This window comes from Ptychodera flava, chromosome 15 (genome assembly GCF_041260155.1).
Source record: "Ptychodera flava strain L36383 chromosome 15, AS_Pfla_20210202, whole genome shotgun sequence".
Taxonomy (NCBI): Eukaryota; Metazoa; Hemichordata; class Enteropneusta; family Ptychoderidae; genus Ptychodera; species Ptychodera flava.
In genome coordinates this window covers 11,589,394-11,604,773 of record NC_091942.1, presented here as the reverse complement: position 1 = coordinate 11,604,773, position 15,380 = coordinate 11,589,394, and the positions used below count along the sequence as shown (strand labels likewise).

General features: G+C 36.6%; 1 protein-coding gene across 3 annotated transcripts in view; it reads right to left on the bottom strand.

Moving 5' to 3' along the window:
• The window catches only part of LOC139151159 (glutamate receptor ionotropic, NMDA 2A-like), a 90,314-nt gene that overhangs the window by 5,618 nt on the left and 69,316 nt on the right, over positions 1 to 15,380 (bottom strand). For all 3 annotated transcript variants that reach the window (XM_070723748.1, XM_070723749.1, XM_070723747.1), the window contains 5 exons: positions 13,939 to 14,147; positions 13,187 to 13,491; positions 9,741 to 9,866; positions 9,192 to 9,412; positions 6,671 to 6,831 (listed from right to left, as the gene is read on the bottom strand). In XM_070723748.1, the coding sequence (XP_070579849.1) occupies positions 6,671 to 6,831; positions 9,192 to 9,412; positions 9,741 to 9,866; positions 13,187 to 13,491; positions 13,939 to 14,147 (1,022 nt within the window). The remainder of the gene's footprint in view (positions 1 to 6,670; positions 6,832 to 9,191; positions 9,413 to 9,740; positions 9,867 to 13,186; positions 13,492 to 13,938; positions 14,148 to 15,380) is intronic.

The following is a 15,380-nucleotide window of genomic DNA, read 5'->3' as shown; positions in this document are numbered from 1 at the left end:
CAGTAATGTTGTTACTTTCCATTGTATACTTGTCGGAGCTGTTGAATGCGTCCGTCTGTTTGAAAATGTAATGATTACGTACAAATAAGCCCAAAACATACGTGTTTCAAACAAATCCATACAATTGTCTCGTGTGGCTGCTTGTTTCTACGGGCGTTATGGTGAATGAAACCGACAAACCACATGATAACCACAAGATATTGATACCGTACAATCATTTCATAAATATGAAATGGTCAGAGACATATGTCAGTCATCTGTCCTGGGGTATGTATATATATATATATATATATATATATATATATATATATATATATATATATATATATATATATATATATATATATATATATATATATACGGATATATACGGATATATACGGATATATATACGGATATATATATATATATAATATATATATATATGTATATATTTAAAAACTATCTACTGTTGATTGACCAATCAGAGTGCTCAATTCAGGGTGTTTTATCTACTCGTAAAGCCTTGGTCACCAAATTCCAGAAACGAATGACAGCGCCATAGTAAAGTATTGTCCAATCAAAAGTGAACATGTCATATTCTGTAGACATCTGGTACGCTTTTCAAATTTGGAAACGCAGCGGAAACCAGCTGCAACAAAAAATCTGCTGCGGTACAAACATAAACTAATGTGCCCTAGGGCATTTAATGTAATGTGCCCTAGGGCATTTAATATAATGTGCCCTAGGGCTTTGGAAGGCATTGGAAGGCTATTTCACAAATAAAAGTTTTAATTCATATGCTAAACATGTTACATTGACTAAGGCGACGGTTAACACATTGAAAACGAAAATATATCAGATAGGGGCAATAGTTGTTAAGTCGGGTAAAACCCTCATACTCGGGCTCTTCTGCTATATAAAGTCAAACCCTACGATAAAATGTCTCGGCCTGCGGCCTCGACATTTTATCGTTGGGTTGGACTTTATATACCAGAAGAGCCCTCGTACTCGGGCTTTATCCTATACATGTATATATATATATATATATATATATATATATATATATATATATATATATATATATATATATATATATATATACATTACTCTACGATGTATACATGTATATGTATATTTAACTATAAACCGTTCATATAACTATAACCATTTTATTTTATTTGCTCATCAACAGCGCCATCAGGCTGCCACTTACACACTGGCAAGAAAATAAAAAAAAAATACACTAAAATTTAAAAAACAAATAAAAAAGTACGCTAAAAATCAAACAATGACAAAAACAAATTAACATGTCTTTTAAAAGTTGAATGAAATTCTTCAAAAACATCGACATCGCAAACCTTATCAATCAGATCATTAAAAAGTCGTGACGTACGTCCAATCAGACCATTTTTTGTAACATCAACTCTACAATAAGGGATATGTAATAGAGGTCTATGTCTAGCAGAGTACCTAGGTACGCATAGACCATAAAAACCTGTACAATCTGTAGAGTCATAAGAAGATAAGAAAGGCATTTACGCACAAACATACAATCAAATAGTTTCCTACGTAAGAACAAAGGTTGAATTTTAAAAAGATTACAGAGCAAGTTATAGTCACAATTACACCGAGATGAAAAGTCACTGTGACATCCCTGTTTATGATGTAAATATCTAAGCAAACGTTGCTGAATTGACTCAATACGGTTTGCCTGACTCTCAGAAATTGAATTGAAAATGAGTGTATTATATTCTAAAATTTGACACACCATAGTAATAAACAGGTGTCGAAGGGCAGCAACTTGAGTAATCAAATTAAAATTGCGTTTAATGAGACCAATTATGCGATTGGCTTTACCTACAACAGAGTCAATGTGATGAACAAAAGTGAGTTTTTAATAAAAAATGATACCCAAATCCTTAATGTGAGAAACATGATCGAGCAAACAATTATTCACATGGTAATTAAACTTAATAGGTTTCTTTTTTAGGGTGATGGTAAGTACCTTACATTTGCTGGCATTCAAATCTAAGCGCCAAATTTTTGACCACTGAACAAGTTTATCTACAGACTTTTGTAAGTGCTTGCTATCATCAAGAGTTTTAACACGACTGAAAAGTTTGGCATCGTTTGAAAACAGCATAGACGGAATATATACAGCCATCGGCAAGTCATTTATGTATAATAAAAATAGTAAAGGCCCAAGAATGGAACCTTGTGGCACACCGGATGTTATCTGGCACCAAGTCGACGCTGCTCCATTTACTAGGACACATTGCTGCCTATTATTCAAATAACTTTTTAACCATTTCAGAATATTCTGATGAATGCCAAAATACTGTAATTTGTAGAGCAGGAAACATGATCAACTCTATCAAAAGCCTTGCTGAAATCTGTATAGATAATATCAAGTTGCATCAATAGCATTATATGTATATTTATTCATTTATCTATGCATATATATATCTATATATATATGTGTGTGTGTGTGTGTGTGTGTGTGTGTGTGTGTGTGTGTGTGTGTGTGTGTAAAATTAAAGAATTTTTGAAAGGCACCAGGCAGATCTGTGACATAGACAGTGAACGTAAGTTCCAGATAGACTTTTTAAATATGTTTTGACACCTGTCAAAATGTCTGTGTCCAGGTCTGTGTATGCCAATGCCGTTTTAGTAAACGCTGATGAAACCTAATGGTTGACATTTTAAGTCCGTCTACGTCAACCAGTTAGTCAGCCAAAAGTCATTCCTCACAGAAAGGCACCCTCTCTCCATTCTAATCAGCAGTAATCTCGCTTGAATCTCCTTAAAGCTTTATTGGCAAAATAAATGCGTCACGGACGATTTTCATATCTCTTCGCTGAGAACATTTTACGTGTTTCATTACAAATCCTAGATATTGTATTATTTATTGATATATTACAGTTTTTACTTATTTAAACCAAATAGTTAATCCACATGTTTCTTACATAACTGATGCTTACATACAGGGGCTCTAGTATTTACGTTTGACGCCCGGTAGATTTCATCTTTCGAATTTTAGATCCGATTCTTCGAGATGAAAATTGCGCACATCTTGAGAGGTAACGTTCACAGTCAGAAACTTATTAATTGGCAATCTCAGCGTCTGTTGAATATTACTTTATTGCAGAAAGTGTTTATCATATCCAAAGGTTAAATACTCTTATTTTAATTCTGCCTCTCAGCATGCATCATCAGAAATGTAGAAATACATGATATGCGTGGAAGCTAAAAATGCAATACCAAAGTGTACCACGCGTAAAATAAAAAGTTACAGGGTATTTCAACTCCCCCGGTCATCCTGATATGGCGGTAATATCATTTCCCGTTCGATCACGATTCTTTGACTTTGAAAATAGTCTATCGTCACTATATTCGTGACAAGAATAGAGTGTACATGTGATAAATTATAGCATTTTTCCAGAAGCGCCGTTGTACAATGCATTTGTGTGACAAATGTGCTGTAACTTCTTATACAGTTTTTTTCTGGTTTTAAAATTTTGTAGCTGATATTGATTTATCGAGACTCAGTTTCTATGCGGTATCATAAGTCTTGTCTTTCAACGAGGCTTTGCATTGATACACCGGTAATCTTAATGATACAGTCCATTGCGACTTTGTTTCAAAGTTGACGAGCTAAGAGCCGTTGCATTAATGTCGAAGATGCAGTTTCTTTTTAGAAATACAACAAACACGATTGGAACTAATTTGGGATAATTGGATGGTGAAGCAATGTCGACTTAATCTGCAAATGTAATCTCATCTGCTTTTCTTTTTAAGTTACACACTTGTTTTTATGAGTAATTTGTAATATTGTAACATTCAGCTGTACAGCATCTAACACTTTTGAGAAATTTGAAAAACAGGAAGATCCGATTATCCCAAATTAGTTCCAATCGTGTTAACAATAAGACTGGTGTTGACATATTTCCTAGGTTTACAGATACAGACAAAAGATTAAAACTGACAGTGGGGTACACTGAACAGTACAAGGCCCATGCTAAATTCGCATTACATTTTAACATTATTGAGTTACTATATTCGCATTATTCACCAGTAAGGACGCCTTAAGACAGTCACAGTTTTCCAACTTGAGGATGAACATTTGGCCCAGTTTTATTCAGTCTGTCAACGCGTGTTTGGACCTTGTCGTATAATTTAAAATTTATTTCCAATAGTATCTGTTCCTGAAATGTATTTGCTATCGATAGAATTCTATCTACACTGTACCTGACAATTATCCTTTCGTCAAGTGGTCAGATTTTGTTATTTTCTTCTTTCCAAATTTGTCGCTCTGTTTTCTTGTAATGCTGAAGGTCAACGTCTGTCACTGTTCACTGAATGCCATCAGGTCGCTATCTCTCAGCGGGTGGAAATGTTAAAGTGTTAGACTTTTCCATATGGTAACATTTATAGGGGCGTGGACTGTGTACGCCATATATCCCCTTTCGCTACCGTAGCATGACCTCGCGGGGTCACCTGACGTAAATACCTCCACACTTTCCGCCATTCTTGTTTTAAATTGACGTGTTATTTTGTTTTCCCATATTGCGCATATCCGAAAACTATAATATCACTATTAAGGTCGATGTTCGACCTGGATTGGTGATAATTATTCCATCACTTACATGTTCACACATGACCTGTCTGGAATATTTTGTATTTATCGTTAGCAATAAAAGCAGTGTTAAGTAATGTGTTTGACGTAGAATGCGATCATTGTTCGATTACGTAGACACGATCTAGACAGAAAGACATTTCATTTTCAATAACCATTTAAAGATTTTTGTCGGCAGAGTCGGTAATATATTATTCATATTGATATTCATAATAATGCCATATATTGGGGCAACCACTTTAAATTTTGTTATTCCGATTTATGTTGTTAACTATCTAGTTCGACTTGTATCTTGCAGTATGTTGCCAAATTTTCGAAACATCATACAACTTTGTGTCTGATTTGGACTTCGCGTCAGCTCATGTTTAAACCGTTGGAAATTTGGAGGTACGGTATTTCCCCCAGTCGTTATTTTAAAATTTCCGTTTTAGACCCAGATATTTTTCATGGGATGACATGGCTACGAAAGAGAATGTTTCCTGGCTTCGTAGTGCGAAGTATATGTATGGCGAAATGAGTTCACTCGATAAAACAACATGGGGTGTTTCAATCGATAGCGATTGTCAAGCAACAGGATCACCTAATTATCACATGCTTTGAGTTTCAGAAATTTTATCTTTGGCTATGATCCCGGGCCGATCGATTCTTTAAAACATGCTGGCAACGCCACGTTGACTGAATGGTGATAACCATCCGGCAACTCGTTAACTTAAATGACGCATTGTCTCACCATACGCTCTTAGCGTTCCCCTTGGACATGTACAAGGGCAAGGTATTTTTATAAGATTTTTTGTCAACAACAAAGGTTTAAAAGGTAACCAGCTGCCTGCAGAGTCAAATTTTTCTACCTGAAACTAGGAGCCTTATATGAAAGTGGAGAGAACTAGCGGTGAAACAAATGAACAATACTGTGTCAATTTTTGCACCTGCGTTTGCGTGCACTGAACTTAAGATCTTCGAACTAATGATCTGACGATAAATATGAACACAAACATGAAGCAAGCGAATAAGCCGCTATATTAGAATTCATTTGTTCACTCTTTTACGTTACGTCATTTTAGACAACTTGGAAGGCGTAATTTTGTTTTACAGTTATTACGGTGCTTCTCTCATGTCGTGCTCAATCTATAACTGCATTTTCCATAAAGCGCAATACCCTGAGTTAAAAATAAATCGTACGCAAGCCGATAGCTCGTTTTATTTATAAGTACGAAACTACACTAAATTTAGCGATCATAAACCTCCTCTAAATGATTTTTGTGTTCAATATGTTATTTGAATCTACTGTTTGCGAAAATTTCATGTTTATGATATATCTTGTATCGGTATCGTATTAGTATTTAGTGGAATACGGACACTGCACCGAATTAAACAATATTTATTTATTCATTCATTCATTCATTATTTATTTATTTATTATTATTTATTTATTTATTTATTTATTTATTTATTTATTTATTTATTATTTATATATTTATTTATTTATATATTTATTTATTTATTCATTCATTATTTATTTATCTATTTATTTATTAGTTAATTTTTTATTTATTCATTATTTTGTTGGTTAGTTTATTTATTTTTTTTATTTATTTGAAATTGTCACTGACAATTTGTCGTAGCCGCAGCCGCTAATCGAAACCATGTACATGTAACACGGTTGATTCGATCTTCAGATTCGCACATGAGTAACATTGCTTACATAGATTCTATACTTAACATGGACTCGTGTGTATATATGTACCTGTATATCACGTGCATACTCGTGCACACAAACATTCAAATTCATAGATACATAATACATAATACATACATACATACATACATACATACATACATACATACATACATACATACATACATACATACATACACAGCAACTTTGTACACTTGTGTATCTTTTGTTCATCTTCATGTTCCAGTTATCACCACAAGACATGTCCACTTCCCTTCAAAATTTGTTTCCGTATGTATGGTGTGTTGCAGCATAATTATTTAGAGCCAATTAATCATTTAAGTTGCACGTAGTTTAATGACTAGAATGCCTCTTACCCAATCTTGAGTGCCTTGATGGCCTCTGCCGATGTTCGCTTGCTGTATGTTTTCATGTAGTTGTGCATTTCAGGGTTGCTTTTCTTGATCAAAGTTTCCACACTGCTGGAGACGACGGTGGCAAATTTCAGCGGCGGTTGAAAGTTTGTGGGATTCTGGATCTGAAACAAGGAATTCACATGGTATCTAGTAAGCAAATGAGAGATGGATTCAAATTATCTTTAAATATTTAATATTTAAATCGTACAAACATGACATTGTCAGACAATGGTGGGATTGTCTTCTCTGTCTTGACGGGAAGATTCTAAGGGAGGGAATACGTTAAACTTGTTCATCTCATTCTACATTTTAGCGATGGACACCACGCTGTATAGAACATGAATCATGACTGCAAGCCACCTAACCGATGCTAATATATGTGGCCCAGCACTATAATGCTGGGAACATGTCGCCCCGGGCAAGCAATAAACACCTGAAGACACAATCCTACACTTGGGAGATCTTCATCTCCACTCATTTCAGTTAAATGAGTTCCCAGTGCTGTACAAAGCATGAATTATGTAATCAGTTCTGCGGTCATCACATCTGCTGAGAATGAAAAATCCAACCAAATCCCTGAGGAGGGCATTTGTTTTCTTTATGATTGTTTACAGCGGTCGTGTTTTCCACCTCGCCTTGTTGGCGGAGGTAATCGCCTTGGGATCTTATTTTGCAGAAGTTATCTCTCCTTTTCGTATGATATATCGGTTTGTTTCTGTCTTAAGATTTGCCTTTGTGGAATATATGACGTGTATTTCTGTGATGATAAAGAAGCCCGTTGAGGTAGATGGAAAGTTCGTATCGCGACTAAAAGAACCAAGACAACTTTCTCATCTCGCTGGTATCTGGGGATGATGCGCGTCAATCGTTAGCATGCCTTAACAATGCCTTCTATTGCTTTGACGTCACAACGTTTACATCTTTTTGACGTTTATCGGGGCGGTAAAAATGCACGGAGAAAATATCCAATAATTCGAACTCACAAAAAAATGGGATACGGTGAAAACAGTAGCACTTGTTCATCGCTATACATTAATTGATCGTCTACGAGTAAAACTTTTATTTAACCAGGTAAAATTGAAGTGCAGATTATAAAACTGCCGCACCCGATGGCATAATGTTTGCAGATTCTTTATTGATCTAACAGGAGTAGCGGGTTTATCGGAATGTTAGCGTAATCTACTTTTCCTTCTCAGCTGAGTCAACCCACTCACACTATACTGTTCAATTTTCGCGTACATGCATCGTGATGCTTTATGAATGGCTATACTTGATAGCTAAAGCAATTAATAATTGAATAGTAATTGATTAACGAGTCGGTCGAAAAATCCATTCAGAACGTTCCAACAGTTTGGGGAGGGGGGTAACATTTATCGCGTTATATACGACATTACATATGTTCTCCTGGCTCAAAGTCTGAGCAGCACTGATAGGAATTGATCTTGTACAGCTAAAAGATTAATAAGACACACTGATGTTTTTCACCTGTGTTTGAAAAGTAGGATTATACTTTAAAAGTGAACCTCTTGAACACATCTTCCTGAACTAAACATGGGCATAGCGATTGAACGCAGATTTTATACATGCCCTTTCAACATGGTGCAAGATTCTATATTTTAGGAACAAGCAAAAGTGCAAAAAATACTGGGTAACATTGCTTTGATTGAAAAGATTTTGTAATTTAAAAGATCAAAAGACAAATAAGTATGTTGACAAGTAACTTTTTGACCCCAACGCAATATTTAAAACTTGGTATTTTTGCCACGTAGCATACGGTACGCGGCCTTTAAATCGAACTTTCGCTTCTACTTTTGTCTAGGAAAGTTTGAAAGTCGGGCTGAAAACGAGTTCATCATGCAATTTCTTGAACTAGAAAATCAAATCAACGAAAACTTACTTGAAATTCAAAATTACCACTAACATTTGTGTCATCTCAATAAAAAAAGTTCCCTTTCATAATTGTATTTTGACAGCCCATAACATGACACCTTTTGTTAAATTTTCACTGTATTGCTCTTTGCTTCAACCGAAGTTTCTTGTCTTATCCCTAAAGCATGATGGATACCCTGTGTACAGGCCTATGAACAAAACCCACATGTTTACAGTCAGCATTGTTACCGATGAAAATGGAATAACTTCCTGATATTACGATTGCTTTGTAACCAAATAACAAAGCGGCAATACTTACTCTACGTTTGCAAGTAAACGATTGAGTATTTTAGAGACGTATAAAGAGTAGAATAGGAAAATGAAGTAAGTATATACATATGATAAAAACGCTGTAAAAAAATTACATCAAAAGGACCTTCAAAAACACTTAAAAAGTCTCTTGTCTCGTTAATTTGCAAACAAGTCACCCAAATGCTTAAATGTATTCTAACGCTACATGTTAAAACTGTTAGTACAAAGCGTTCAAAACCGCTGTCTCTGTGGGATGGTCTCTTTTGATTACGGCGTAAATAGTTCGTGTCAACCGTGTTACCTTTTTATCCGTGTAACCGGTTACTATACGATGGGTGTCCTCTTGTATCATGTGTGTCACCAAATCAGCTGTGTACATGGCGACGAAAACCAGTGCGAAACACGCCCACATGTTGGTCATGAACTTGGCCGTGTAACTTCGCGGAACGTTGTTGTGCACCGTGTTGTTGAAGAGAATCCCGTAGATCAACCATATGGAACTGCCCAAGGTGAATTTGGAAGCTGGAAGAAAACGTCACGGGTATTTACAATGCCAAATTGTGTTTGTGTCTTGTTGTGGACCAGTTACACATTATCAGATTTCTGTTGAAAACGTGGAAGTTGTTTTGAAATGTCCTCGATATGACCCGACTCATTGCAAACGACGTGACCCGGCCGACTTGTGCGAGTTTACGTACTGACAATCACTCCAATGTTAAGAAGAGAATACAAAGTATATGCCATCGAATATTTCAACTCAAAACTCGCATCCTTGCATCTACTATGCCATTCTATCAGGTAAAGTTTGGACAATAGCTAGATTGCTACTGTAGATGAATTCACAAATTACCTCTACCCTGGTTGAAATCCCGATCGTATCCTCCAGGGCTAAACCATTCGAAGACGAAGACAAATATTGCAGTGATGTTTACTGCTACAACTAATAGAAACACCCAGACTGTTATATGGAAAGAACCTAAAAGAAACGAATAGAAAACATGGTTATTGGTATTAGTTTTAGCCATACGATTATACGAGAACGTGATGCACACCCACCTATACCTACCTATATGTCACGTTACCTATCTACTACCTACCTACATGTACCTGCCTATATGTCACGTTACCTACCTACATCTTCCTTAATCTGCCTACCTACCTACCTACCTACCTAAATACCACCTACCTACCTACCTTCCTACTACATACCTACCTACCTACATGTAACCACCTACCTACCTACCTACCTATCTGCCTGTCTACCTATCTACCTACCAACCTACCTCTACCGATACCTACTTACATGTAAATACCTACCTATACATACCAATCCATAATCCTATGACAGTAGGTCGGAATTCGCAAGACAATAGTTGTAAACATAGACACAAAACAGCACAGAACAGACAGTAAATAGACGGTACACAAACAAAGTCATATTCATGAAAGAAAGATATATGGACCTCTGGCCAGAAGACCAAGAAGCGATGTCAGGTGTTTCGAAATAAATACCTACCTACCTACCTACCTACCTACCTTCCTACATAGCTAGCTAGCTAGCTAGCTAGATAGCTAGCTAGCTAGCTTCCTACCCAACTAGCTAGCTACCTAGATAGAAACAATAGATATAAACATGGAGAAATACATGGATAAATACAGACTGAGAGAGAGGTATACATACAGATAAATATATAATTTGCAGTAAAGTTTAATTCATTCCATATCTTTATGTTTTTGATTTGATTGATCAGTCATGGGATTGTGACCATAATTTGAATCTTCTTAAAACTTCAATTTAAAGTTATCAAATTTCATAGGGAATAAAACTAGCAATAACTATCGTCGCCGACCAGATTTTGATCCATTCACATATATTAAATTTCACGAGCACATATGCAAATTCCGGAATCATAATTGAGTTTTATCTGTAGGGACATTTAAGCGCTCACTTAGGAATGCCCAAAGCTTGTAACTGGCTGATGAGATTGGTTCAAATATATGAGCGTGAAAAATCAATTAGTACTATTATCTTTTGATTTGAAAAGATTTCATCTCTCCATCACCTTGGCAAGTCTTGGATGTGTAAAGCTTATCAACAGAAATAAGTTGAGATTGATTAATTGCATGTTTCACTGGAGCAACTGAAATGAAAAAACGCCTCGCAATTCCTCCATGTCATTAGTGTGACGCTATTATGTGTGTATCCGATAATTAATTTTATCCACAAGGGTATTAAATTTCATTTGCGGAAAGCGCAATGAATCATTTTGAACACAGATGACGTATTTCATCTCAGGTTCCCCTCAAATAACATCATCAGCAATCGGTACGTAATTCAAGGTAAACTTTGACATCTGGTATATCGCTAAAATTTCCAATTAAAGCTTAAGGCTGAGGTCAGACTCGGCAGCACGTGGAAAAACACCGGGAAAACCGTCCTGCCTTTATGATTTTTTTTCGGATCGACTGAAAAAATAACAAACGCTCATATCGTCGTCACTGTAGACATATCGACAATCAATAAAAGCTTTAAAATGAATCTGACGCGTTTTCTATTTATTTTTGACGACTTTCGTCGAAAACGTGGACTAAAAACGACCATTCATGAATTGGAAATCACTAGCAATTTTGCAAAAATTAACACAACGCGAATCTCCAGGGTTGTTTAATCATAATCAGTTTTCCTTCTTGATCTAACAATGCTAGGAACCTGAAAAGATCCAAACAATACTCGACACCGCTCCGAATGGCGTGCTTACCCTCGTTGGCAGACTGTATTAGAAACTACGACAAAAGATAGAGGTACTAGCAAAACAAGTGCTTTCCTAATAATACATCCAAGTGTGGTGTGACAATATATACGTATATTTATGATATTTGGTAAAAATCAATTTTCACGGCGTATAAGTCGACTGAAAATCCCGCGTGAACAAAGAAATTCGATTCCCGATGCAATTGTCGTTGTACCTTTCTCCGTCAAAGCAATTGGAGGGACAGTGTTTTGACCTCTGTATGAGGTCTTTTTCCACTGGTTGTACGACAAACACGATCGGAACTAATTTGGGGTAATTGGATGGCAAATTAATGTCGATTTAGTCTGCAAATGTAAGCTCGTATGATTTTCTTTTTACGTTACACACTTGTTTTTAGGAGTAATTTGTAATATTGCAACAATCAGCTATCGAACACCGAACACTTTTGAGAAATTTGAAAATATGATCATCCAATTATTCCAAATTAGTTCCAATCGTGTTGATATCAGCTCAATGATTCATGGTGACTCAGATGGGCATAGGCTCGCTACAGGGACATTACCGTAGCGATTGCATGATAACGGTTTAATCCAGTATTCACAATTTCCGATTCCCTGTCCCTTACAAAACTTGAACTCGTTCTCGCGCAGTGCCATGATCTCGCTTGGGTGCGTGACTTTGCGAGAAATCAAAACCTCTCGATGAAGCAGACAAACATTTTCGGAACTTTTGTTTGTGTTTAAATCATGTCAATCATGTTCCTGCTATCAGCATGGGATCACTGACGTTGTTGTCTTCGAACCGGTACCTTTGGATGAGAATGGTGCAAACCGTTTCCTCACGGTCGATAGCTCGCTACATGGTCGCTACTGATCATCGACACTTGACATATGACGCTTGGGCACCAACTTTCCGAATTTGTTTCACATTCATCAGAGGTGTTAAGCGGTTCGAACCAATTGTGTAGACAACAATACTTCAAACGTTTGGAGGTGCAGCCACTAATCCACAAAAGGGGTTATACACCTGGTCTCCGCTTTCAATATTCAGTCATTGGAAAGCGTCAGGTTTTAAGTAGACAATATGTCATTATAAAAAGGGTTTGACATATTTCACCAAGTAAAAGTCAGTCTGTTGATCAATAAAATTTAAGTAGGATAAAAATGAATGCTTTACTTCAGGCACAGACGAACATCTCTCTCTCTCTCTCCAGCCTATTCGTTTCAATCATCTTACCTAGGCTGTTTCGTGAATGTTTATAAATTGCCGGTCTAACTTTTAAACTGCAATTATTTAAAGATAATTCATTTCCTACTGATGCAATCCAAAAACTTACTGATACCTGAACCCTCGTCTCATGAAGAATGATATGACCATAAGATATTTGTATCATCATCATCATCATCATCATCATCATCAAAAACAACAACAACAACAACAACAACAACAACAGCAGCAACAGAAACATCAACGTTGCTGCTATTGTTGTTCTCATTGTTGTCGATGCATAAAACGAACATGTTAGGAACACGTATAGGCTTACCTAAAAATGCTGTATTTGAAATTTCACCATCTTGTCTTTTGACCAAAACGCTGATGCCGGTTGATATAAAGGGAGTCGAAAAGTCGACAACATCAGCGCGCTCTGTCGTTATCCTGACGGCACCAATCGCCGCATCGGCTTCGTGGCTGACGATGTCTCCAATCATGCCGTTCCACTGTCCGTCGATTTCGGCGCCGTAGTTGTTGTCTTCAACGAGGTGAAGGTCATAGGTGAAGCCGATATCACGTTTAAGTTGTTCCAGAAGGTCTATGCAAAATCCCAGACAGCAACGTGCTGACTCTTCGCTAAAAAATAAAATGTTATCACGTATTTGTTTCAGAAAGATACTTATATGCTTAGCCATCTATTCATAAATCCATCAATCTATGCATTAATTCATCCATTCATTGTGTCAAACATTTACAGTATCACACATGTTAGAGATAGATGGATTCAGACGCGAAAATATATACATGATTACACATCCATCTTTCCAACCATCCAGCCATACAGCCATACATACACACATGCACACACACGTACATAAATAGAGATATCGATACATACATACATACATACATACATACATACATACATACATACATACATACATACATACATACATACATACATACATACATACATACATACATACATACATACATACATACATACATACATACATACATACATACATACATACATACACAGTGCATACAAATACATACATACATACATACATACATACATACCCACTGGTGAGATTTCTTGTAACACACGTAACCCCATATTCACAGGTCCCTTCGTGTTCACTGGACGGGATACTGAAGACGAACGGCTCCTCAATGATAGTGGTAAATTTCATATGTCTGTGAGGAGATAAACCCTTCGGTGGATTGTGTTTTCCACCTAGCCATACCACGCCTTCCATTACTATACTGCCGTTATACCACATCCCGGCCTTACAGGAAAGTAAAACAAAGTATCAAAATTGAGAAAATCGAAATATTGCGTCCATATCTATGAATGTTGATTTTCAATTAAATGTCTTTAGCCATTTTTGCATTTGCATAGTTACGAGAACCGAGCATAAACGTAATCCATTATTGCAATGTGCAATTGCATCATGGGATCTTCACAATGAACCGCGACACTCCATCCCTTTTTATTCTGGTGACCTTTGACCTCACTGGGAACGTAGTTCATTTGCCAAGACATAACCGTGGCAATAAGTGTTGTTGAATCACAGTAACCATATTCGATACGGACAAAAGTGTTGAGACCATAGAGCAGCAAATAACTAACCGCCAATATAATGCTTTGATCAGTTACGATCATTGCCGAAGAAATTTACCGAATCGCAGAAATATTAACTCCATTGCTGAATATTGTTGTTTTTGTTTATGTTTATTTACATCTTTTCGAATTCTGCTTTAGTTTGCTACTTTTTTCATGTTGTCTACACCATTTTTATCCATACAGGAAATATTTTCCTTCACGTGCGGAGACATCCTCTGTACTGCTTCAGTTTGCCGAACGACTGGGAAAGACCCCTTCTTGCTGACTTATTTCTGTATTCATATGAAGCAGAGTTCCTACAGTCTCTTTACAAAGCAGGGTCTAAAAAACTTGCAAGGCGTTTTAACAACACGCAGAGATATACTGACGATCTGATTAGTCTACACAATCCAGACATATCCAATTAGTTACATCCTGATGAGTTGGAAATCAAAAAAACAACCAAGTGTATACATAAGGACTCAGCTTCATATCTTGATCTGTTCATACAAATGGGTACTTATGGGCTACACACTAAGCTGTATGACAAAAGGGATGATTTCGATTTTGAAATCATAAATTATCCCCACTTGTCAAGTAATATTCCATCTGCACCTGCTTATGGTGTGTACGTGTCTCAACTTCTCAGATATTGCAGGGCTTGTGATTCCTACGCTGATTTTCAACTGAAACACAACTCATTGGCATCAAAACTAGTGAGACAGGGATACACATCAAAAAAGACTCGTGTGGACTTTCAAAAAGTTCTACGGTCGATATGACGACATTGTGGCCAAATATGACACCTCGGTCACTCAAATGATTAGCGACAGCATTCCCGGCTTTGACTTATTACAGTGATTCATATACTGTATCATTTCATACAATCCTGACGGGTGAAGCATGCTAGCAGGGT